The sequence below is a fragment of the Salvelinus sp. IW2-2015 genome, unplaced genomic scaffold, assembly GCF_002910315.2.
Source record: "Salvelinus sp. IW2-2015 unplaced genomic scaffold, ASM291031v2 Un_scaffold3518, whole genome shotgun sequence".
In the NCBI taxonomy this organism is placed as follows: domain Eukaryota; kingdom Metazoa; phylum Chordata; class Actinopteri; order Salmoniformes; family Salmonidae; genus Salvelinus; species Salvelinus sp. IW2-2015.
Window position 1 is genome coordinate 40,213 of NW_019944798.1, and position 22,754 is coordinate 62,966.

At 46.0% G+C, this 22,754-nt stretch overlaps 3 protein-coding genes across 4 annotated transcripts; 2 read left to right on the top strand and 1 right to left on the bottom strand.

Annotated features, from left to right (window-relative positions):
* Positions 1-514: 514 nt before the first annotated feature.
* On the top strand, positions 515-13,497 carry carm1 (coactivator-associated arginine methyltransferase 1). Of its 2 annotated transcripts, none has more exons than XM_024142911.2 (16): positions 515-716; positions 3,127-3,252; positions 3,612-3,718; positions 3,878-3,982; positions 4,147-4,257; positions 4,768-4,945; positions 5,149-5,239; positions 5,442-5,523; positions 6,371-6,456; positions 7,099-7,188; positions 7,516-7,653; positions 11,269-11,358; positions 11,460-11,572; positions 12,003-12,080; positions 12,198-12,266; positions 12,652-13,497. In XM_024142911.2, the coding sequence occupies exons 1-16, from the start codon at positions 575-577 to the stop codon at positions 12,807-12,809; spliced, it is 1,764 nt and encodes a 587-aa protein (XP_023998679.1). In that variant the 5' UTR covers positions 515-574; the 3' UTR covers positions 12,810-13,497. The 2 variants fall into 2 exon arrangements, with proteins under 2 accessions (XP_023998679.1, XP_023998680.1); XM_024142912.2 differs by having other exon boundaries at positions 3,130-3,252.
* Positions 13,498-15,682: 2,185 nt separating this feature from the next.
* On the bottom strand, positions 15,683-18,764 carry yipf2 (Yip1 domain family, member 2). The gene is made up of 8 exons (XM_024142913.2): positions 18,681-18,764; positions 18,297-18,445; positions 18,087-18,167; positions 17,844-17,931; positions 17,529-17,645; positions 17,246-17,412; positions 16,803-16,985; positions 15,683-16,453 (listed from the first exon to the last, which is right to left on the bottom strand). Exons 1-8 carry the CDS (start codon positions 18,709-18,711, stop codon positions 16,376-16,378), a joined length of 894 nt encoding a protein of 297 aa, XP_023998681.1. The 5' UTR covers positions 18,712-18,764; the 3' UTR covers positions 15,683-16,375.
* Positions 18,765-19,410: 646 nt separating this feature from the next.
* On the top strand, positions 19,411-21,484 carry timm29 (translocase of inner mitochondrial membrane 29). Its single transcript, XM_024142915.2, has 3 exons — positions 19,411-19,466; positions 19,715-19,913; positions 20,421-21,484. Exons 2-3 carry the CDS (start codon positions 19,787-19,789, stop codon positions 21,188-21,190), a joined length of 897 nt encoding a protein of 298 aa, XP_023998683.1. The 5' UTR covers positions 19,411-19,466; positions 19,715-19,786; the 3' UTR covers positions 21,191-21,484.
* Positions 21,485-22,754: the final 1,270 nt, after the last annotated feature.

The window sequence follows — 22,754 nt, forward strand, 5'->3', positions numbered from 1 at the left end:
CTCTTTCGCCTGGCACTTAATTAATCCACTGATGCCATACRTGGTTTATAAATCAGATGCTGATTTGGAGAGAACAAAAGACAGCAGACATGCACTCAGGCCCCCGTGGACCAGACTTGCTCATCCCTGTCACATAGAATGCTGCTCAAGAAATACCAGTGCATATTTGCCAATAGTCTGCCAGATAAACTGTATTTAGCCACTGACCTAAGTTGTAGGTTTTGGTACTTGCTGCATGACATGTTACACAGCAGAACCAATATTATTCACAGATTTAACAGACCAGGATACGAAACGCAGCCAGGCTGACAGTCTGACATTTTTATTTAATTCAAACGATTATTCAATATCCCCTATTTCTCTCTTTGTCCAACTAACTATACTGTCTATGCTGAAACAGTGTACAGCAGTGACAACAGAAGTCAGAGCAAAGTCTACTGTATTTGCACTAAGCAGTTTGCCTCTCGGCCACAGAGTGGCGGTAAAGCTGCGTGTATCCCGTTTCCTGTCGTGAGTGCGCGTCCGACGCTGGATGTGAGCGCCACAGTGAGCTGTCTCTTCCCACAGATCGAAGATGGCGGTGTCGGTGTTTCCCGGCGTGCGGCTCCTCTCTATCGGAGACGCAAACGGAGAAATACAGCGTCACTCCGAGCAGCAGCCTCTACGACTGGAGGTGAAATCCACACAGGACGCGGCCCTGATCAACCTCTCCAACGGTGAGTGGACTTGAGACAGCTCCTCCATACCCCGGTTCGGCCTGGGGTCCTTGTTAACTGGCGTTACCCTGGCTAATTAGCCAGAGCTAAATGCTAAAAAGCTACCTAGCTAACCAATGCGAGTGGTCTTGCACATGTGTGCGGGTGGGGATTCCACTTCAAAACCGACTGGTTCCACCTATAGAATCCAACGTAATGGGGACTGTTGTTTTCGCTTATCGCTATTAGCTAGCTAGGTAACATAACTTAGTTAACTAATGTTACTTCTCCAGCACCACGACAGCGCACACTGTTGGTAGCTTAGCTAACTATAGGTGGTTAGCTTTAGCAAGCTTACTGCGCTCATTTCGTGGCTTGTGGACCACGTTCTTTCTTACCTATCTATTTGTCTTGAGGAATATTCTTTAAAGTATTAATTTAATGCGAAGTAGTCCGTTTTAGCTCACACGAGACGTTTCCTGGACCGCAAGCTAAGTGTGACCAAGCACATTAGATACCTATCTACCCTGGTTTATGTTAACAATTTAGCGCCAGATTGCATTTCAATGATGCAGTATCCTGTCCCGCGGCTGAGCACGCTAGCCAGCTCGCTACACATTGACGCAGATAGCCAAACGCTAATTGACATGTTAACGTGCTCTTTCAGTTTTGCCCCAATAAGCTATCAGCCAWACTACGCAATGGTTTGCCCTTAATGCCACATAGTTCTAACAGTTAAAACCAACTGCGTCATATGAGCATTGCCCTCTTTATTAGCTAGTTAGATAGTTATGATAAAGCAAGATAACATTTGACCCTTTTGAGATGGGTATCTTAAAAGTGTGTTTTGTTTTGGAACGTCGTCGTCTTTGCGCACAGATCATGCTAGTAGCGGTGTAAACAAGCAAGCTAACCCCGGTGACTCGCGCGTGCTACTTTATGGTTATCTAATCTACTGTAGATGCCTAGCTGAGTGAATAAATATCGATAAACGAAATCGTTTTTAAAAACAGGCTAAATATGAGTCCTTGTGTTTCGATGAGCTAAACCAGGTTCGTATTAGTTATTCATCTTTGTTCTCCCCTGAACAATAGCCAGCTAGTCCCCCACCTCCCTTCTCCCCTGACGTTCACTTGTGTGCTCGCGCTGAGCGCTTGCAGCTTTTGTTACACTGTGGGGCACAGATGGGATGTCCCTTTCAAGAAGCCGTGATGTCCCTAGTTTTGATACAGTCAAGCTTGGGCTGTGGGGAAAGTGGAAATGTGTGTGTGGCAGGGTGTTTTTCAAGGTGTCCTATCAAAGTTTTATGATGTGTGTGATTGCCTGGTCCGGTCCATAGGCCCAACAGCCGTTTCCTCTTCCAACATTCCCATGATGATGGAAGATAAACGTTTCCACACCAGGCAGGAATGAACTCCCGATTGAATTGCTACATAGAGCAGCACGACTGAGTCTAAAGTAATCTGACCAGTTTTATGTTTTCCACTTGGAAAAATTACCTCAGTGTCTTGCCACACAATCATTTTATTTCTGCTTTATTATAGACACAKAAGCACCTCAATCAAACACAGCACACTAGTAATGTCTGTCTATCCTGCTGGAATGGGTGTATTTACATCTTGTCCATGAGGGGCAATGCCTTGGCCCAGCAAAAATATCAAAATMTTGCTCTTCGCGTGTCTATTATGACCTGACATGACCCTGTTAGAACATTGACATGGTTATCATCTGGTTGTTACATATCTGTAACATCTCTATAGTGACGGTCCTTGTTCCCCATCTGTCATTGTCATTTACCACAATGTRCAGCTGTAGGCCTTGGAGACAGGCCAGGTCGAGTGGAGGGAGATGGTTGTAGCCTACATATTTTAAAGCATGCACTCTATCTCTCAGCCCTTGCATCGAACACACACTTGTTAAGCAACACACACACTCCCGCTCTCATATTCATCGCAGGTTAACCCGGTGTCAGTAGCTAGTTTGGTCTGTTAATAAAACATGCTGCATCTGGCTAATCTAAGTAACAGCGCTAGTRTTAATCCCATCACAACTGCTGGATTAAACCACAGATTATCTCACTGCCATGCGGGCACAGCACTAGACCTACCCTGCCAATATATTGCTTTCACATATCCAGTCTTTAAAACTATGTCATCTTAATCATCCAGGAGTGTGTGTGAAATAGCTTCAACAGAAGAAATTACTCACTTTCCCTCGGCTAAAGGAGGTTAAAAATAGCTCTTTGCTTGCTGCTATGGTTGAGATGCTTTAATGCTAATTGAGTCAATAAAGTGCTGTGTGTGATCAGGCCAGTTCTGTTAGCATGTTGTTCTTCGTGTTGTGTGACCTACTCCTGTGCCACGCTTATTCCATGAATGACTTGTTGTAGGCGTATTGCCGGGCCCTAACTAATGTATGACTCCTCTCACAGCAGAGGAGACATGCGTGTTCAAGTGTTCGGTCTCCCGGGACACAGAGTGCAGTCGCGTGGGGAAACAGTCGTTCATCATCACGCTGGGCTGCAACAGCGTCCTGCTACAGTTCACCTCACCTGCAGGTAGCTAACCCCCGGCAACCACCSCCGCTCTGTCTCAGAGAATGCTGTCATTGTCTGTCTGTGTCTGTTTTTTCCATCTGTCTTTGACTGCCTGCCAGTAGGCTATATCTATCTTTGTCATTGACCCTCTGTCTCCTGTGTGTCTGTGTCTTTGACTCCCTGTCCTAGTGCACATGTTCCTGTCCTTATAAAGAGATTCTTATTGTTTCTCATGCTTGTCTTGCCTCTGTCATCCTTGTGAACTGTTATAATTGGTTATTACCGTTCGTTTGATTTCTCCCCATTATGACTGGCTTAAGACCATTTATAACTTATGTCTGATTTGTCCTGCTTATAACCTGTTATGACGATCTCCTCAGAGTTCTCATCGTTCTATAACCTCCTGAAGAACTGCCGCGGCCACAGTGGAGAGCAGTCGGTCTTCAGCGACAGGACAGAGGAATCATCCGCAGTACAGTACTTCCAGGTGCACACGCAGAATCTGCCATGCATTGCAATAAATCATTTATTCCAACCTTTATTAGCTCAGTGACAATATTAAAACACCTCATGAAAAATAAGCTGTTCTGTCACTTTATTTTCCTCTCTCTCCTTTGTTCTCTCTCTCTCTCCTTCACTCCTCCAGTTCTATGGCTACCTCTCCCAGCAGCAGAACATGATGCAGGACTACGTCAGGACAGGAACCTATCAGAGGGCCATCCTCCAGAACCACACTGACTTRAAGGACAAGGTACTGATGCACTGTCCTGGGACTTAAATGTAGCTAGTTCTGAATTGAGTTCTTTGCTGTATTTGAAACTAAACTGTTGTTTAATTGGTTTGGGCAGTAGACACTGCTGGATTTCGTTGATGTCTTTATCAGGGAAGAATTAGAATCCATTCCCCTCTCTCTAGGTGGTGTTGGATGTGGGCTGTGGTTCAGGGATTCTGTCGTTCTTTGCTGCTCAGGCTGGGGCCAGGAAGGTCTACGCTGTGGAGGCCAGCACCATGGCCCAGCACGCAGAGGTAACAGACACACTAAACTATGTCGAAATTAYGTGACCTATATATTTTCAATTAACTGCACTTTTTCTGGCCCGCAAATTGGTTTCGACAAACTAATCAAAGCCCTCGAGCTGAAAAGTTTGCCACCCCTGCTCTAACCCTGTCCTCTTCTTGACATGCTATGTAGCCATAAGTCTGGCAGATGTATCAGTCTCACTCTAACAAACACTAACCCTCCACTTGGTGCCCTCCGCTAGGTCCGGGTGAACTCTAACCCTCTGGTGTCCCCTCCACTAGGTCCTGGTGAACACTAATCCTCTGGTGTCCCCTCCACTAGGTCCTGGTGAACACTAATCCTCTGGTGTCCCCTCCATGGTCCTGGTGAACACTAATCCTTCTGGTGCCCCCACTAGTCCTGGTGAACACTAATCCTCTGGTGTCCCCTCCACTAGGTCCTGGTGAACACTAATCCTCTGGTGTCCCCTCCACTAGGTCCTGGTGAACACTATCCTCTGGTGTCCCCTCCACTAGGTCCTGGTGAACACTAACCGTCTGGGGGACCGTGTGGTGGTGATCCCTGGTAAAGTAGAGGAGGTTACGCTGCCTGAGCAGGTGGACATCATCATCTCAGAGCCCATGGGCTACATGCTCTTCAACGAGAGGATGCTGGAGAGCTACCTCCACGCCAAGAAGTTCCTCAAGCCTAGTGGTGAGACGGAGGGAAGGTTGGAGGGAGAGCATAGAAAAGGGTAGAGTGGGAGGGAAGGAGAAAGGGGGAAAATGTCTGAAGATTATTCTGAAGCCCAAGCGGTAAATAATATTAAAGTCTACATTTTAAAACTGAGAGACATATTCYTCATGACTAGCCACTGGTGATTGTACKATCATTAACTGACTTCATGTGTGTCACAGGTAAAATGTTCCCCACCATCGGTGACGTGCACCTGGCCCCCTTCACAGACGAACAGCTCTACATGGAGCAGTTCACCAAGGCCAACTTCTGGTGAGTAGGAGGGGAGGGAGGAGAGAAACGGGGAGAGTAGTAGGAAGGATGAGGTTGGAGGGACGGAGGGGGAAATGGCAAGAGAAGAAGCTCTGGGAGTAGAAGCAGTGAATGTACGGAGATATCAGTCACTTTTCATTGGGCTGCTGTAGTTGATGGGATTGAGATGATGATAATGATTCTCTCTCACTCCCTCATTTAGGTACCAGCCTTCCTTCCATGGTGTGGACCTCTCAGCCCTGCGAGGAGCAGCGGTGGATGAGTACTTTCGCCAGCCCATTGTGGTACGTAGAATTCTCAGTTGTATGTCAGACTCTTGAACACCTATCTTCTGACATTGCCTGCCCCGCCCACCATGTCGGTTAAAGCGATATATACCCCCCCCCCCCTAAGATGATTGGGGTGCAGGGGACGGTTAACTAGGAAATGTATATGGGAAGGGTGTTTAAGGCCTGAAATAGTCAGGGGGTATGTGGGGACAAGAGCTGTTTGTGTAAAATTGGGTTGCGTAGTACGGACTGGTCTGTGMGTTTGTTTATGTCTAAGGGTGGTACATAAGATGTGTGTTTATGGGCAAATGCTGATGCAGGATAGGAGATTGACTATATGGGAGTGTGTGTTTGTGGTAGAAGATACCACCGTCACACTGTGTGTGTTATGACGGCTGGGATAAATAAGTTAGATGCGGTCTGAGTTTAGGATCCCAATGTTTTCGCCCAGTCCAGTTCCCCCAGTCTAACACCACAGAACCAACAGTGAGGTTTCAACAGTACTATCACTGCTCATAATGGGTATTCATTGAATTAATCTCATCCCTTTTATCACACACAGCGACACACACCGACAACGACACACACACATCATTCTCCAGCGGTAGTCAGCTGGGTAGGCCTTTGCAACATGCCTGCTCCTCTGTTACTCTGCTGGGAGAGCCGGGCCCAGGCCGGAGTGCCTGGTTCTGGGTACAGCCTCTGTTCTAGATCATTAAATTAAGGCCTAGACTGTCTCCGTACCCACTCTAGCCAATGCTGCCGTAAAACATTTCTACCTCACTGGGACTTACCTGGATACTCTTGCTTCCCTCTTCCCCGTCTCTCTCCTTCCTCCTTTTTCTTTCCCTCCCCCTCTCAGGACACATTTGATATCCGTATCTTGATGGCCAAGTCTGTCAAATACACAGTCAACTTCCTGGAGGCCAAAGAGGAGGATTTGTACAGGTCTGTGTGCCGTCTGTCTGTTATTCCCTCATATATTTCTTATTGAATTGTTATTCATAGATTGAGTTGAGAATTGAGATGCGTAGATACATGTTACTGAATGTGGGGATGTCCTACTTCTCTAATATGAGGCTACTTCCGATTTTGAATTTCCTACATCAGCAAAAATACTACATAATTCCTTCTAGTGTGTAAAAATAACCTTAAAGCAGCAATCCGCAGTAGAAACGATAACAGAGCGAATTCCCCACCCTTCTTTATGTAAGAAGCGGAGTGGTGGGGCTGGAGAAATGTAACCACTCTCAAATTCATAGACTGAGCTATGGATGCAAGGACTCCATGATATCAAATTATAGTTTTAACCATGTTTTGATGATATATATATTTATTGTTTACATTTACTTTGTTTACAAACATTGGAGTAAAACAAACTTATATTTTGGGTTCTGATGYGGTACGACAGTTGAACTAAGCTCATGAGGCATTTATAAGTTATATTTTTCAAAACTTAATGGGTATATATCATTCATTCAAAAGTTCAAAAAATGGATGTAGCAACAACTGCTTGCTCCGTTAACTAGAATATCCCACTCTTTTCTCTCTTTCCCTCTCTCTTTCCCTCTCTCTCGCTCTCTCTTTCAGGATAGAGATTCCCTTTAAGTTCCATATGATGCACTCAGGGCTGGTGCACGGCCTGGCTTTCTGGTTCGACGTAGCGTTCATGGGATCAATGTAAGTTGGACTGAAGTGTGTGTGGTCAGGAGTAACCTGACCGATATGGATCCTGACTACAGCTACACCGTCACTTTCCTTTTTCTTTCATCACTTTTTTTTTCTTTTTCTTTTTCTCACAGACATTGTAATAAACACAAAGACAGAAAGCGGATGCAACTTAAAAGCAAAACAATATAGTACAATACATTCACTATAGAAACATTTCACAATAAGTTGTAAATGGCTGTTCCTACTGAATATCTGACCATGCTTGTACTGTAGTAGGATAATGCTGACTGAACCTTAAAGTATCCTGACCTCTAACCCCTCTCCCTCTCTCTGCAGGGTGACAGTGTGGCTCTCTACAGCCCCCACAGAGCCCCTGACCCACTGGTACCAGGTCCGCTGTCTGCTCCAGTCACCCCTGTTCACCAAGGCAGGAGACACACTTTCCGGCACAGCACTGCTCATCGCCAACAAGAGGTGAGGGACTGTAGAGCGATCTACTGGGGGGTCTGTTGGGGATGGGAGGCTTTGGTGTTAGTGTGTTGCCATTCACCTCTAGGCCCAGGCCTGTGTTATATTATGACAGTTCTGAATGAATGTGTGTGTAGGCGATATACAGTGKGCTCCAAAGGTATTGGGACAGCGACAATTATAAAGAACATTGCCTCATACAATGAATATGGGGATAAAGTGCAGACTGTCAGCTTTAATTTGAGGGTATTTTCATCCGTATCGGGTGAACCATTTAGAAATMGTTTCCAGTTATTTTGTGCCCAATTGAAATTAATGGTAAATAATGAATTGTCATATTTGAGTCACTTTTATTGTAAATAACAATAGAATGTTTCTAAATACTGTGGATGCTACCATGATTACATATAATCCTGAATGAATCGTAAATAATGATGAGTGAGGAAGTTAGTGTAACCTCATGCTAACCTCTCGCCACCACAATAACAGGGGAGGTTAGCATTTGGTGGGGTGGGGGCTCGTGGATGATATTTGTGCGTCTGCAACCTCATGTATCAATACAACAAAATGTCTCACTGCCTCAATACATTTGGAGCTACCCAGTGCCTTTGGAGCTACCCAGTGCCTTTGGAGCTACCCAGTGCCTTTGGAGCTACCCAGTGCCTTTGGAGCTACCCAGTGCCTTTGGAAAGTATTCATATCCCTTGACTTTTCCTACATTTTGTTAGGTTATAGCCTTACTCTAAAATGTATTAAATAAAAAAAATCTTCAGCAATTTACACACACCAGCCCATAATGACAAAGCGAAAACAAGTTTGTAGAAATGTTTGCAAATTTATTAAAAAAAAATACAAACAAACTTACCTTATTTACGTAAGTATTCAGACCCTTTGCTATGAGACTCGAAATTGAGCTCAGATTTATCCTGTTTCCATTGATCATCCTTGAGCTGTTACTACAACTTGATTGGAGTCCACCTGTGGTAAATTCAATTGATTGGACATGATTTGGAATGGCTCACCTGTCTATATAAGTCCCACAGTTGACAGTGCATGTCAAAGCAAAAACCAAGCCATGAGGTTGAAGGAATTGTCCGGGAAGCTCCGAGACAGGATTGTGCCGAGGCACAGATCTGGAGAAGGGTACCAAAACATTTCTGCACCATTGAAGGTCCTCAAGAACACAGTGGCCTCCATCATTCTTAAATGGAAGAAGTTTGGAACCACCAAGACTCTTACTGGAGCTGGCCTCCCGGCCAAGCTGAGCAGTCGGGGGAGAAGGGCCTTGGTCAGGGAGGTGACCAAGAACCTGAAGGTCACTCTGACAGAGCTCCAGAATTCATCTGTAGAGATGGGAGAATCTTCCAGAAAAACAACCATCTCTGCAGCACTCCACCAATCAGGCCTTAATGGTTGTGGCCAGATGGAAGCCACTCATTAAAATGCACCATGACCAGGCCTGCGTGGAGGTTTGCCAAAAGGTACCTAAAGGACTCTCAGACCATGAGAAACTAAATTCTCTGGTCTGATGAAACCAAGATTGAACTCTTTGGCCCGAATGCCAAGTGTCACATCTGGAGGAAACCTGGCACCATCCCTACGGTGAAGCATGGTGGTGGCAGCATCATGTTGTGGGGATGTTTTTTCAGCTGCAGGGGCTGGGAGACTAGTCTGGATCGAGGCAAAGATGAGCAAAGAAGTTCAGAGAGATCCTTGATGAAAACCAGCTCTAGAGCACTCAGACTGCAGTGAAGGTTCACCTTCCAACGCCGACAACAACTAAGCACACAGCCAAGACAACGCAGGCATGGCTTCGGGACAAGTCTCTGAATGTCCTTGAGTGGCCCAGCCAGAGTCCGGACTTAACCCGATCAACATGTCTGGAGAGACCAGAAAATCAGATCAAATTGTATTTTGTCACATGCGCCGAATTCAACAGGTGTAGACCATACTGTGAAATGCATACTTACAAGCCCTTAACCAACAATGCCATTTTAAGAAAATCCCAATTAAAAAAGTATGCCATAAGAATAACTAATAATTAAAGAGCAGCAGTAAATAACATTAAACCATGGCTATATACAGGGGGTACTGGTACAGGGTCAATGTGTGGGGGCACCGGTATTGAGATAATATGTACATGTAGGTAGAGTTATTAAAGGGACTATGCATAGATAATAACAGAGTAGCAGCAGTGTAGAGGGGGGGGGGGGGGGAAATGCAAATACTCTAGGTAGCCATTTGATTAGCTGTTCAGGAGTCTTATGGCTTCGGGGTAGAAGCTGTTTAGAAGCCTCTTGGACCTAGACTTGGCGCTTCGATTCCGATTGCCGTGCGGTAGCAGAGAGAACAGTCTATGACTAGGGTGGCTGGAGTCTTTGACAATTTTTAGGGCCTTCCTCTGACACCGCCTGGTATAGAGATCCTGGATGGCATAAAGCTTGGCACCAGTGATGTACCGGGCCGTACGCACTACCCTCTGTAGTGTCTTGCGGTCGGAGGCCAAGCAGTTGCCATACCAGGCAGTGATTCAACCCGTCAGGATGCTCTCGGTGGTGCAGCGGGCAGCTTGTAGAACCTTTGAGGATCTGAGGACCCATGACAAATCTTTTCAGCTTCCTGAGGGGGAATAGGTTGTCATGCCCTCTTCACGACTTCCTTGGTGTGCTTTTGGACCATGTTAGTTTGTTGGTGATGTGGATGCCAAGGAACTTGAAGCTCTCAACCTCTCCACTACAGCCCCGTTGATGAGAATGGGGGCGTGCTCAGTCCTCCTTTTCCTGTAGTCCACAATCATCTCCTTTGTCTTGATCACATTGAGGGAGAGGTTGTTCTCCTTGCACCGCACGGTCAGGTCTCTGACCTTATATGCTGTCTCAACGTTGTCGGTGATCAGGCCTACCGCTGTTGTCATCGGCAAACTTAAATATGGTGTTGGAGTCGTGCCTGGCCGTGCAATCATGAGTAAACAGGGAGTACAGGGGGGACTGAGCATGCACCCCTGAGGGGCCCCCATGTTGAGGATCAGCGTGGCAGATGTGTTGTTACCTGCCCTTACCACTTGGGGCGGCCCGTAAGGAAGTCCGGGATCCAGTTGCAGAGAGAAGTGTTTAGTCCCAGGGTCCTTGTAGCCAGGCTTGTAGCGTCCTACCAAGAAGACTTTAGGCTATAATTGCTGCCAAAGGTGCTTCAACAAAGTACTTAGTAAAGGATTTGAATACTTGTGTAAATGTCATATTTCAGTTTTTAAATAATATAAATCAGGAAAAATGTCTACAAACTTGTTTTTGCTTTGTCATTATGAGATATTGTGTTTAGATTGAGGGATTAAAAAAGAAAAATCTATGTAACAAAATGTGGAAAACGTCAAGGGGTCTGAATACCTCCCGAAAGCACTCTATATATGTGTATTACAGATGTGTAGATGTGTATAAGAGACAGCTATATATGTGTATTACAGATGTGTGCTTGCTGAATCTGTGCTGCTCTGTCTGTCTGTGTTGGTCTGTGTTAATCTATCCACCTCCCTTCTCACCTCCCATAACAACCCCCGGCTCTCCTCCAATACCACCCCCCGGCTCTCCTCCCATACCAATCCCCGGCTCTCTTCCCTCCTCACAGACAAAGCTACGACATCAGTATTGTCGCCCAAGTGGACCAGACAGGCTCCAAGTCCAGCAACCTCCTGGACTTGAAGAACCCCTTTTTCAGGTGAGTTGGTCTGTTCCGCTGCCCTCGGCCTGTGCCATTCAGGATAACGAGGGGGGGAAGGGGAGCTCCCTCTCATGGCGTGTATGTGTGTGTTTTTGTAGGTACACAGGCAGCACACCCACCCCCCCTCCTGGGTCGCACTACACCTCCCCCTCTGAGACCATGTGGAACACTGGGGGGGCCTACAGCATGAGCCAGGGCATGGCTGTGTCAGGTAAATACACACACATAGAGGACACCGGTAGAGGAGACACACACAGAGGACATACCCACACACACTGCACAGGGCAGAACCCACACACACACTGCATGAGGCAGAACAATGCTGTGTCAGGTAAACACACAGACGATACACACACAATCTGACCCATGATAGCATCATCAGGCAAAAGCATCCATACAACATCATGACCAAATGTCTTACTAAACTGTAGGGATATCACAGAATAGATCAGGCTAACAGAGCAGCTGATAGACAGGGGATGCATGCTCTCTGAGGGGGAAACGGTGTGTGAGAGAGAAAGGATACTTATGCTTCTGTGCTTTTCTCCCATTTCGCTCCCTTTCTCTTCCCATCTCTCTCGTTCTCTCCTCCCCATCTCACTCTCTTCCCCGTCTCATCCTTTCATCTCTCTCTCTCTCAGGGATGCCTACAGCCTATGACCTCAGTACGGTCATGGGCAGCGGCTCGACGGTGTCCCACAACAACCTCATCCCCCTCGGTAGGATACTACGGACTGATGGACTGACTGACAGACAAGCACAGACAGTGTGACTGACTGTGTGTGTTTGTGTGTGCGTTAATACAGTCTCACTATTTCCTCTGTTCCCGCCCTCAGTGAACACAGGGATAGTGAATCACACCCACTCCAGGATGGGCTCCATCATGAGCACCGGAATCGTCCAGGGTACGTCTCCTTATACACTATACAAGGGTTTCCTAAACTCGGTCCTTCCTAAACTCGGTCCTGCACATTTTGTTTTTTGCCCTAGCACTACACAGCTGATTTAAATATTGAACTCCTCATCAAGCTTTGGTTATTTGAATCAGCTGTGTAGTGCTAGGGCAAAAACCAAAACGTGCACCTGGGGGGGGGGGCCCAGGACCGAGTTTGGTAAACCCTGTACTAAACTACATCAAGTCAAGTTTCCTAAACGCCTATCATTTGTGTAAATGGAGGGGATGGATTCTGAAGTATGTGACATAGTTGGCCCACAACCAATCAGGGGAAGGTGATAACATTCTTTCCCTCTCTCCCTCCCATTTTCTCCCCCTCACCCCCATCTCTCCAGGAGCTTCTACTGGCCAATCAGGTCCTAGCAGCAGCAGCAGCTCTAACCAGCAGCAGCAGCATTATCCCGTCACCAACCAGTTCACCATGGGGGGACCCGCCATCTCCATGGCCTCTCCCATGGCCATCCCTAGCAACACCATGCATTATGGGAGTTAAGACCTCGTCACCCTTCACCTCCGAACCCCTGCATGACCTCTACTAGCCCCTCCCCCCGACCGGKCAGAACCAGAATACCAAAACCAGTGCTGTCGTGTTGTCCCTTCAGCACCTTCCTTTCTCCTTTACTGTCCATCTCTCTATCACWGGAGTTATTCRRTCATATCCGTCCCTCCCCYCTGCTCTCTCCGTTTTGAGAGCTGTTCCCCGTCTCCCTCCCTCCCTCTCATCATCGTGCAGCAGCTGCTATGATATCACCAGTCCAGCCAGAGGGTGGCAGCACCTCTACGTTCAACTGACAGACTGATCAGCACAAAGAATTGGCAGTTTTTCTGAATGAAGAGCTGAACTGAACTTTGTTTGACTGGACCTTTTCATGCTTTACAGACACATGTACACCTACACATACACATTCAACACAGAGACTTTTGTTGCAAAAAATAATTCATTGCACGACTGTACAGCAGGTATCATCTCCTTTATCCGGGTTCCTTCCCTCTCCTCCCTTTTGGACATTTCGCCTCCCCTAGTGCCAGTGTGATGCCCCACCCTTCCCCCTCCTCCACCAAACACTCCCAACCCCATCCACTACAGCCAGTCGCTATCCCCCCTCCCCTTATCGCTGGATTGGATGTCCCCCACTACAGATCTGCACTGAAAGGACATGGGGCTTTCCTGTACAGTAGAACACTATGAACACCCCTCACTGACGCCATTTTGTTTTCATATCGAGGCACTTCTCCACCTGCCTGTAGAGCCTCTCTCCTTAAACGGCCCCATTCCAGAGTGATAGCTAGCTCCCCCCAAGGTGTTTGTCTGGTCATCCATAGTGGTAGTCTTTAGCCTAGGTCTACTGGGCTATCTCAAAAGACACCCTATTCCATATAGAGTGCTCTACTTTTGACTAGAGCCACATGGACAAATGAAGTGCACTGTATAGGGACTAGGGTGTCATTTGAGATGTAGCCTAGATGTCAGTGTGTAGGAGAACCCTGTAGAACGGGATCTTGAAGAACACCAACTCTGGAACTCTGTTAGAACCTCGCCAATGAGCTTCGAGGACACAGCAGCAGACCCGGCCCCCCACTCCCCTTCATAGCCAATCAGGATTGCAGTGAGCCGATGGTTTTGGTGGAAGCAGGATGAACCCACAGAAAGACAGACTGACAGTATGGACCAAGGACACTGATGTCGGCCGTTGGAGCAGCTGTATCCTAGTTTACATTCTTCCCCGGTTTCCTTTCCTTCATTTTGAGACTGCCGTTCAGACTGAGGTGGGGAGTTCGGTATAGAGGGAGTCACCTCTTTCCCTATCATATCCAGACTCTAACATATCTAAACCTCTCCTCCCTCCTTTCCCGGGCAAGTTGATTGCCCAACCTTCAGACAAAGACTTAATGGACATGTATGCATTGCTTCCAGTCACAATTTGTGGACTGAGTTTAATTACATTTTTTTGATTTAGCAAGTTTTATGAAGAGAAAATGTCTTGCTAGTTTGTAGGGTTAACTTTTCAGTTGTCTTTATTTGTTTTATTTCTTTCACAGAAAAGCAACAAACAAAAAACAAGTATAAAAGGAGTCAATTAAATGTTGGTGGAGAAGTCCCCCCAAAAATATTTGGATCAGGTCTTATAATTAACRTTAGATATTACGGTTAGATTTTTAACACCAATGTTGTGATAGTTGCTAGCTTAGCATTCAAACACTACTTTTCTCTGGGACCTCAATTGATGGAAAGTGCATCAGGAAGACTATTGTGCCGTTTCCTGTTCGTTGTAAGAAATTGCCACAGATCTAGGATCAGATTTTCCTAACCAAAACCAGCAGTTAGGGACGACTTATGAAATCTGATTTTATAATGTCACCTTGAGGGTAAGTCAAATCTTGTGCCTTACACTATGAGCCTACATGGTCAGTAGACATTGACGTGCCCAATGAATATAGCTGTGAATGTATGTCCTCCAAGCACACACACAAAGCAACTACCTTTGGAGTGCTCGGCTGTCCCATAAATCTCAGGGATCATTGCTGGGCCTAGCAAGAATCGATGTTTTCTACGTACAGTAAGCAGAGCACTGACAGCTTGAGGGCTGGAACCAATGCTGCATACCTGGGTTCTCTCGACTTCCTCGGTTGAAATCAAGATGGTGGATATTTCGCAGCCCCTAGTTGTGCAGGCCTTTGGCCCAGCACCTACCAACTAATCTTAATTGAATCAGATGTGGTAGTGCTGGGCTGGAACAAAAGCCTGCCAAGACATAGCACTCCAGGACCGGAGTTAGAGACCCCTGCCCTCGGGCTTTAGTCAACACCAAGAAGACGACACAATTCAGACTGAAACTACAGTTTATTCACACAAACCCAGAAGTCTGAACAAAGAGGAAAAAARAAATACACTGACAAACCCTTTCCTTAATTTACAAGTCTATCTACAAAAAGAAAAAGTTGTGTGGATACATTAGTCAGCACAGTACTACACGTGTTCCAGGTCATAGGAGTGGTTTGAGTTCTAAAACAYCCCGTTTCAATCTCACCCGCAGAGGGCTGGCGTGGGCCTTGGTTCCAGCCAAGCTGTAACATACCTGTTGATCCATCTCATCTGATTGTAGAATCAGGTGTTTTTGCTTGGCTGGAACAAAAGCATGCACCTTTATGGATAAGGTTGGCCACCCCTGTATTAGTACATCATTAAACATTCATACAGCATTTCCCTTCAATAGGTGGAGTTCAAGTCTATAAAGAATTCCTTTCTTTGTCATGACAGAACTGAGCTGGTTAGAGCAGATCTCATATGCTTCCGCCTTTCCTATGTTTTTAGTGCAGATAAAAAGTAGAGATGAGGAAGTCTCCGACTATTGAGGTGCACCCAGCTTCTCCATGATAAATATTGATTTATTACAATATACAAGTGCAGAATTTACAGCGGAATCATTTCTGCAGCATAAGCAAGACAGTTTCCCCCAATGCAATCCTCATAACCCATACTTTGCTTATACTCATAGGCCTCTATCCTTGTCCCTTCTCTTTGTAATAACATATGTAGTCAATTGCACAGCACTTTTAATGGGCTGCTGGTCCAGTTAAGTTCCATAATGTACTAGAGTATGGCTCCACACACCCAGAACCTCCAACAACGTTATGGGTACCTTTCTGACCACTTGTCGGTCCTCTGTATCATTATTGGTTCGAGCATCGGAGTATGCAGGCCCTACTTCGCTACGTCCCCTTCTCTGATCTGAAAGGACTGGATAATGTGTGACCCACTGAGCTGTAAACTCAAAACAACGTCCMCGCAGGTGTCGTAAACTCTGATTTCATCCAACTTTTCCCTCTCGACTCATATCATCCTCACACAACAACAATGTAGTTAGTCAATGGCGAGATCGCCATCATCTGTTTGGCGGTTAGCCAGCTAGCTACTCTTCCAATGCTCACAGAGTAGGTAACAAAAGCCTAAACCTTTTATCTAGTCCTTTCAGATTCCCCAGTGGTCTCAAACATTGTGACTATGAGAAGAGGTCATTAAGTGTTGGGACACATCTCCCTCCCTCCGGTTCCTCTTGGTCAGTGGGTCTTGTTGGTCAATATTGCTGCTGTGTGGTTGGGTGCGRGTGTAGGAACTGCTGTCTGGAAAAAATACATCTGAAAGATAGCATAGAGGGACAGAGGGGACGGGTATAAAGGGTTAGAAACTTAAAGAACTATGAGGTTTATAGCTAGCCATAGACTGAAGTAGGGTGTTGGAGATGAGACATTTAACATTTCCCCTGAGGCGCATACAGCCTAGACGTTCCCATTTAGATTATGATTAGGGCCTGGTTCAAACATTTTTAAAGTCCATCCTTCCCTGGATAAGTGAAATGAGGACTCTACTTTCTATATTCATGTCAGACCATGATCACTGACATTCTTCTTCAAAGTACTTGAACAGGGCCTAGGAGGATGGGGCTAGGTAACTTTTACCCATAGCACTCTTATAGTGGGCTCTTACCTTGCAGCCAATTGATAGCAGCGCATGGAGAACGATGATTGTTGCCACGGTGGCAAAAGCAGTCACCTTGGTGTCATCGCGGACGACAGGCCAGAAGGTGAGCACCAGGACCGACCCAGAGATTACCATGGCGACCAGGATGAGGAGCCATCGGAGCCATTCGAATGGTAAGATCCACAACACCTGAGGGAGGTGATTGGTTTGTTACTTGAGAATAAGMTGTTCTGCATTAATTGGTTCGGATTGGGTCCCAATCAGATAGWAWSWTWCTATCACGAACAGGGTCATTCAATAGGCACAAAAACTGAAGAAAACTATGAAACTGTAAAGTAGGTACCATCTGAACTTCATTTTCCATTGCAAAACATTTAGCTAGGGGGATGAATATGTTTTGCTAGCTGAATACGACCCAGACATTCACTAGTGTGTGTCTGCTGACTCACTGAGGTGGGGATGTAGATGAAGAGGGAGTAGCCGTAGACACACACCGTCTCCAGGAAGGAGTAACCACTCTGCTGCCTCTCCTCCCTCTGCCTCCAGGTCAGGAAACCCCATACACCCAGGGGCACCAGCCAGGCATACAGGAAGATCACTACTGCAGCTATCGTCACTGAGGGAGTGAGAAAAAGCAAGCAACATCAACACTGCTATTTTTTTATGTTTATATAGCAAATCTCACATGAAACCATTGAGAAGGAGCCAAGCTGTAACCCCCAGGTACCATACCTCTGTGGAACTGGGGTCTGTAGTGGTAWTGGGGGCTCCCCAGAGAGTTCAGGAAGGTGGACAGGTTTCCACTGATGGCCAGAGAGAACACCAGCGTCACACAGATCCAGAAGGGACCTGGACATACGGGAGACCAGGAGGTAAGGTTAGTCTGGGTAGAGGTGGTTCACATTACAACCTAAGATATGCAGAGTTTGGCAAACTGTCTTCCAGTTTTACGGCTATAAAAGTTAACATTCTAAGGTCCATTCTAAGTCAGATCTAACTATCTAGGAACAATTGTATCTAAGCTATAGTGGTGATGTGTCCCATTACCATATAAATCCGGACTCGACTGGAGGGTATGTTTGATGAAGTTCCGCCCTGGTAAAGGCATCACCGACCCCTTGACCCTGTCCAGCACCTGCATCCCATGACAGGAWGTCAGTCAACCAATGGACATTGTACAGCAACTAACACCACTACATTTACAGTTTCTATATGGCAGATGTTAAACAGCAACATATAGGCCAGTCTCATGAGTGCAGATTATTCTATGTTATTTCAAGCATATTGTACCTGCATTGTATCCACATTGAAGAATGACTGGTAGTACTCAAAGGTCCAGAAGCCGCTAGTTTGTTTCTCCCCTCTTAGGAGCTGTAAACAGTAATGTCAATCAGTTATCCCCATATTGCTTGGTTTTTGGCTGTTTGTGCAAACGTCATTAAAGGCAAAATTTCAGATTATCAATGTAGCGATATGATTGGACTCATTCATCATCCTRACCTCTGAACTCTCCTCCTGTCCCTCATCATCGGACATGTCCAGTTTGATGTCCCCAGTGGCACCGGCCGGGGCCGTTCTGCTGGAGCCAGACATACTGAGGGTGGAGGCCCCAGGGTCTGCTAACAGCAGGTCAGTGGCCTCATCAAACTCTAGAGGAGAAGAAGACAGAGGTGGTTAGAGTGAGGGAATGAGAGAGGAGGTGTGGGACAGTGGTAGTGAGAGATGTAGACGACAAGGAGAGAGGGAAGAGTGAAGAGGAGATGTAGAGACAAGGAGAGAGGGGAAGAGTGAAGAGGAGGTGTAGAGACAAGGAGAGAGGGGAAGAGTGAAGAGGAGGTGAAAGGGGATAAACAGAGGAGATGGGAGCCACTCCATGAGCCTCACCTTGGAACTTCAGATCATCTGGACTCGCCATGGTAACTCTGGAAAGATGACCACTCACGCAAGACTGGAAGGAGATGAGAAACTGTACTCTTAACTGTTGAGGCTGACGTATGGCAACAGTCTGTTCTTCTCCCGGATAGGGTAGCCAACTAGCTTTTGCTACATATGAACAAGATGTTTCTCTTTGTTGGCTGCCTTCTAAAAGCAAACGTTAACAGCATCATGTGTAGGCATGCGACATCGACTAATACAGGTGCAATGTTTTTAATCTGACAAATGACAGTTTGTGTTGACCTGTTTGGCGGCTAGCAGTCTGTGTGTCATGTTTATCACCTATAGTTTACTGTAACTCTAGCTAGCTAGCTAGCTTTCAGATTATATGTCATACGTTGCGCGTCGTGATCCGAGACTTACCTGTTGTCACAGGAGGTTGTGTTGTATCCGCAATGCGAGCCCAGTCAGCTATGTTAGCAGTGCTGACACGACCGCCTCGCTAGCCCTGACAGCTGTCGAGCTAGCACTGTTTTTCTCGCTTATATCTCAATATCAACTCACCTAACAACAGCAGCACATAGTTAAATATTTGTTTTTAAATGGTTACTGCGTTGGATGTCTGAATAAACTAGCTAGCTAATGGTGTTCATTTCAACTATGGTGCACTAAATCACATTATCACTCGCCTGTTCCACGTCACCTTACGTACACAACGGATTCTGTGTTGGCTCAAGACGGATCATCATGTTCACGTGACCAGGTACAGACGGATGATAATGCGGTGCGCCAAATGTGAGTGTTTTCTTTGTACATATGGGTGTTACCGGAATGTAAAAAAAACAACAAAAAAACATTTGTACTTTACATGATATTTATTAGTTTATAGTGATATTACAGGGATTTAATGACATTCTTTTTAAGCAGACTGGATATTGGATATTTTTTTTTTACGGGAAAAAATAATAATACAACTTTTTACTGACATGCCATTTTGTCTCAATAAATTAAATTTTTCACATTGGAAATTAATGTATCAAGAGCCCGCTGTGTTTTTCCGGTCCGAGCCAGTCCGAATGTGAACTTCCGGAACGATCGGCTTCTGTCTGACGAACATGGCTGCCTCGTGGGTGCTCAGGAGATGGTGCTCAACCTCTGTAGGCAGATCCACCTCTGTAGCAGAAGCAGGAGCAGCACCCATCAATGGCACCCGATGGGAGAGGTTGAAAAATAGCAAATTGGGTAAGAAATCGATCTATCTCTTGGTTGCCGTGTTAGCCAACCACGCCTTTACGAACCTGAACGAACTCYTGATCTTTCTTGCTTAACCGTCTTGCCAAAGTCATTCATGAGGTTATCAGATTGTGTGACATTAGCTTCAAACAAACTGTATCACATTGTGGCTTTTACACTAGTTAGATTTGAAAATGTACTTCATACACGTCTATGTAAAGGCATTGTTAGCTTTTGATCCTTCACAGTTGCCCCTGCTTGCAATCACAGGGTGGAGGAAGGCACGTGACTGAGGTTATTGCGGTGACCTCTCTGAGACAGTTCCTGTCAGCTTGGAGATGCAATGCAATAGAATACAGTGTTGGCACACAAAACATTATAATTGTGTGCATGCCTCACTACCATGTCTAGGGATATTGTGTCAGTCTGTTTTGCCTTTGTTTTAGTAAACCACCTATCTTATCTTGTGTGAATGCTGTCTGTCTTTTTCTCACAATTCTCTCCCCTCTKCATCAGGTGTGTGGTTTAGCGGCATGTCCAGAGACTACAAGGAGGCGTGTCGTGAGATTGTGGTGGGCGCGTGGGAGAGGCCAATCAAAGCTTCCATCTACCTGAGCCTTCTGGGTGGAGCCGGCACCTGCATCTACACAAACCCCGACGACGCCTCCTTCGAGACCACCGTCCTGGATACAGCCAATCAGCTCGGGCTCCTGACGCCGTGGATACGCAGTGGAACATCGGATGGGCACGTGCAGAAGCTGGCYAAGCTTCGTAACGAGGGAAGGTTACGTCACCTCAGCCTGGGAATGGTCTCACTCACCTACTTCGCCGATTACAACCCGGACGCCAGTCTTTACGAGGCCCAGTGCTCCAACCTCTCTATCCCCTGGAGGGAGCTCCACACGCGGGTACTGGACGTTGGCTTCGCGGGTCGCTGGTGGATCCTGGACCATAAGATGAAGGACTATGATGTGAACGACGAAGAGTTCAAGCACCTGCCGCCTGCTATGGCCGCCACAGTGCCCCCTGGTGTCCAGGGGGTGGAGAATAACGAGAGGCTGCACAAAGAGTCATGGATGCCTCTGAAGACGGAGGAGAATGAGGAGYAGGAAAAMGCATCGGCAGCTGTAGAGGAGGAGGGYGGCATTGTAGAACAAATAAAGATGGACAGTTTAGATCTTGTAGAAACAATTAAAATAAAGACAGGCATTGTAGCTCAACCACAGGAGCTACCTGACCCAGAACCACAGGAGCTGACYCTGACAGAGACGGAGACACAGGAGTAGCAGACACAAGCTCAAGCAAAGGACTAATGTGTCATGGACCAATGGACTCACACTGGCAGGACAATGACTGCTGGACACATAATGAGATGGCTGAACAAGAATCTCTGAATGGACATATTTATTGGATGACAAGATGGTATGAGAGATGTGTAAAGTGTGTGAGTACCTTCTGCACTGTGTAATGTGTTATATAGTGCCCAAGCCTATTAACACTCTGGACTATAGCTACACATGACATGATGATAAAGGGTCTCCTTTATAAAATAAATTACTGTTAACAGTTTACTAATGATACTTATTTGGTATATAGTGCTCTATACTGAGATATGATAATTGATGCCATGGTCAGCAACCTGTTAAAGAGATTCTCTAAACAGCCACTACAAACTTCAACTAACTTGATATTCTCTGGCACTTTTGAATTAGTTTTAGCCAGTAGTTCTGAAAGTACTCACTGAGTCCCCGGAAATTGCGTACTACGTCACGTGCACCATGTGATTGCTCTGCTGTGTGCATCTTGTTAGCTGTCACTCAAATGGTGAGGGGCTGAAGCTCATTAGCTAGAACTAGAATTGTTTAGGGGCTGGCCCATGTGGYGGAAAATTTAGGAGAATGGCGAAGCACAGCTTCCAGAAAAACAGTTGCTTTCAAACTATGGATTTCGTGGTTAACTGGAAAACGCAGTAAATTCTGCTCATAGTATGCATGTATGAACTACACATTGACACATCCAGCCCAAAGCGGGAGGTTTAAAAAATCTTAGTCGCCAAAGTTCCGGTGCATGTCTTTAACAATCCAATAAGCCTCCTCTAAATGGTTTGGATTTATCATTTATGAATTATTGTCAAATATTAAAGTACTATTGTAAAGAAATTGAGTTTTGTGATGATCATTTACTCTGAATACCTCCCCATGATTTGATCTTAGACAAAGCAGAGGCACTATCCACGGAAGAATATACCAAATATTACTTTAAGTGGAACTGGTAGCCATTTTTGATTCCTCCAGTCCAGACTGTTTTTCAATATTTCCTCCTCAGGACTATTGTCACAGTAGCATTAATTCTCAATGTGTGACTTCTTCCATAAGAAGTGAGTGTTTGTCTCCCTGAGGTAAGTCAATCAGTGTTTTGCCGCCGCCTCTTCCTGGGATTACAGAAGCTGTGTATTGCTGTGATGCCCTTCAGGCAGATAGAATGGGCATCCTTTCTTCCTAACGTTTGAGAGTAATTATTCCGTTAATCGTATTGCCTTTGACCAACCTCCCTTATCATTGTGGAGCTTAACTCATTTTGTGGAAAAATCCTCTCCAGATGAATCTCTCTCATACCCTTCTATCTTCCTTTCACTCCATCTCTCTTCTCTCTCTGTTCATGTCTGTTATTGATCCTGCTGTTGTCTTGACACTGCCCTGCTTTGGCTCCAGTTACTGATCGCCATTTGATCTTAGGACAGGATCATTCATCCTGATCAGGGGCCATTCACACAAGGACAGGGAGCTATTGAGGTCTGCAACACGAGTCAAGGTGGACTAATAGTCTCTCACACAAACAACTAGACTCTCT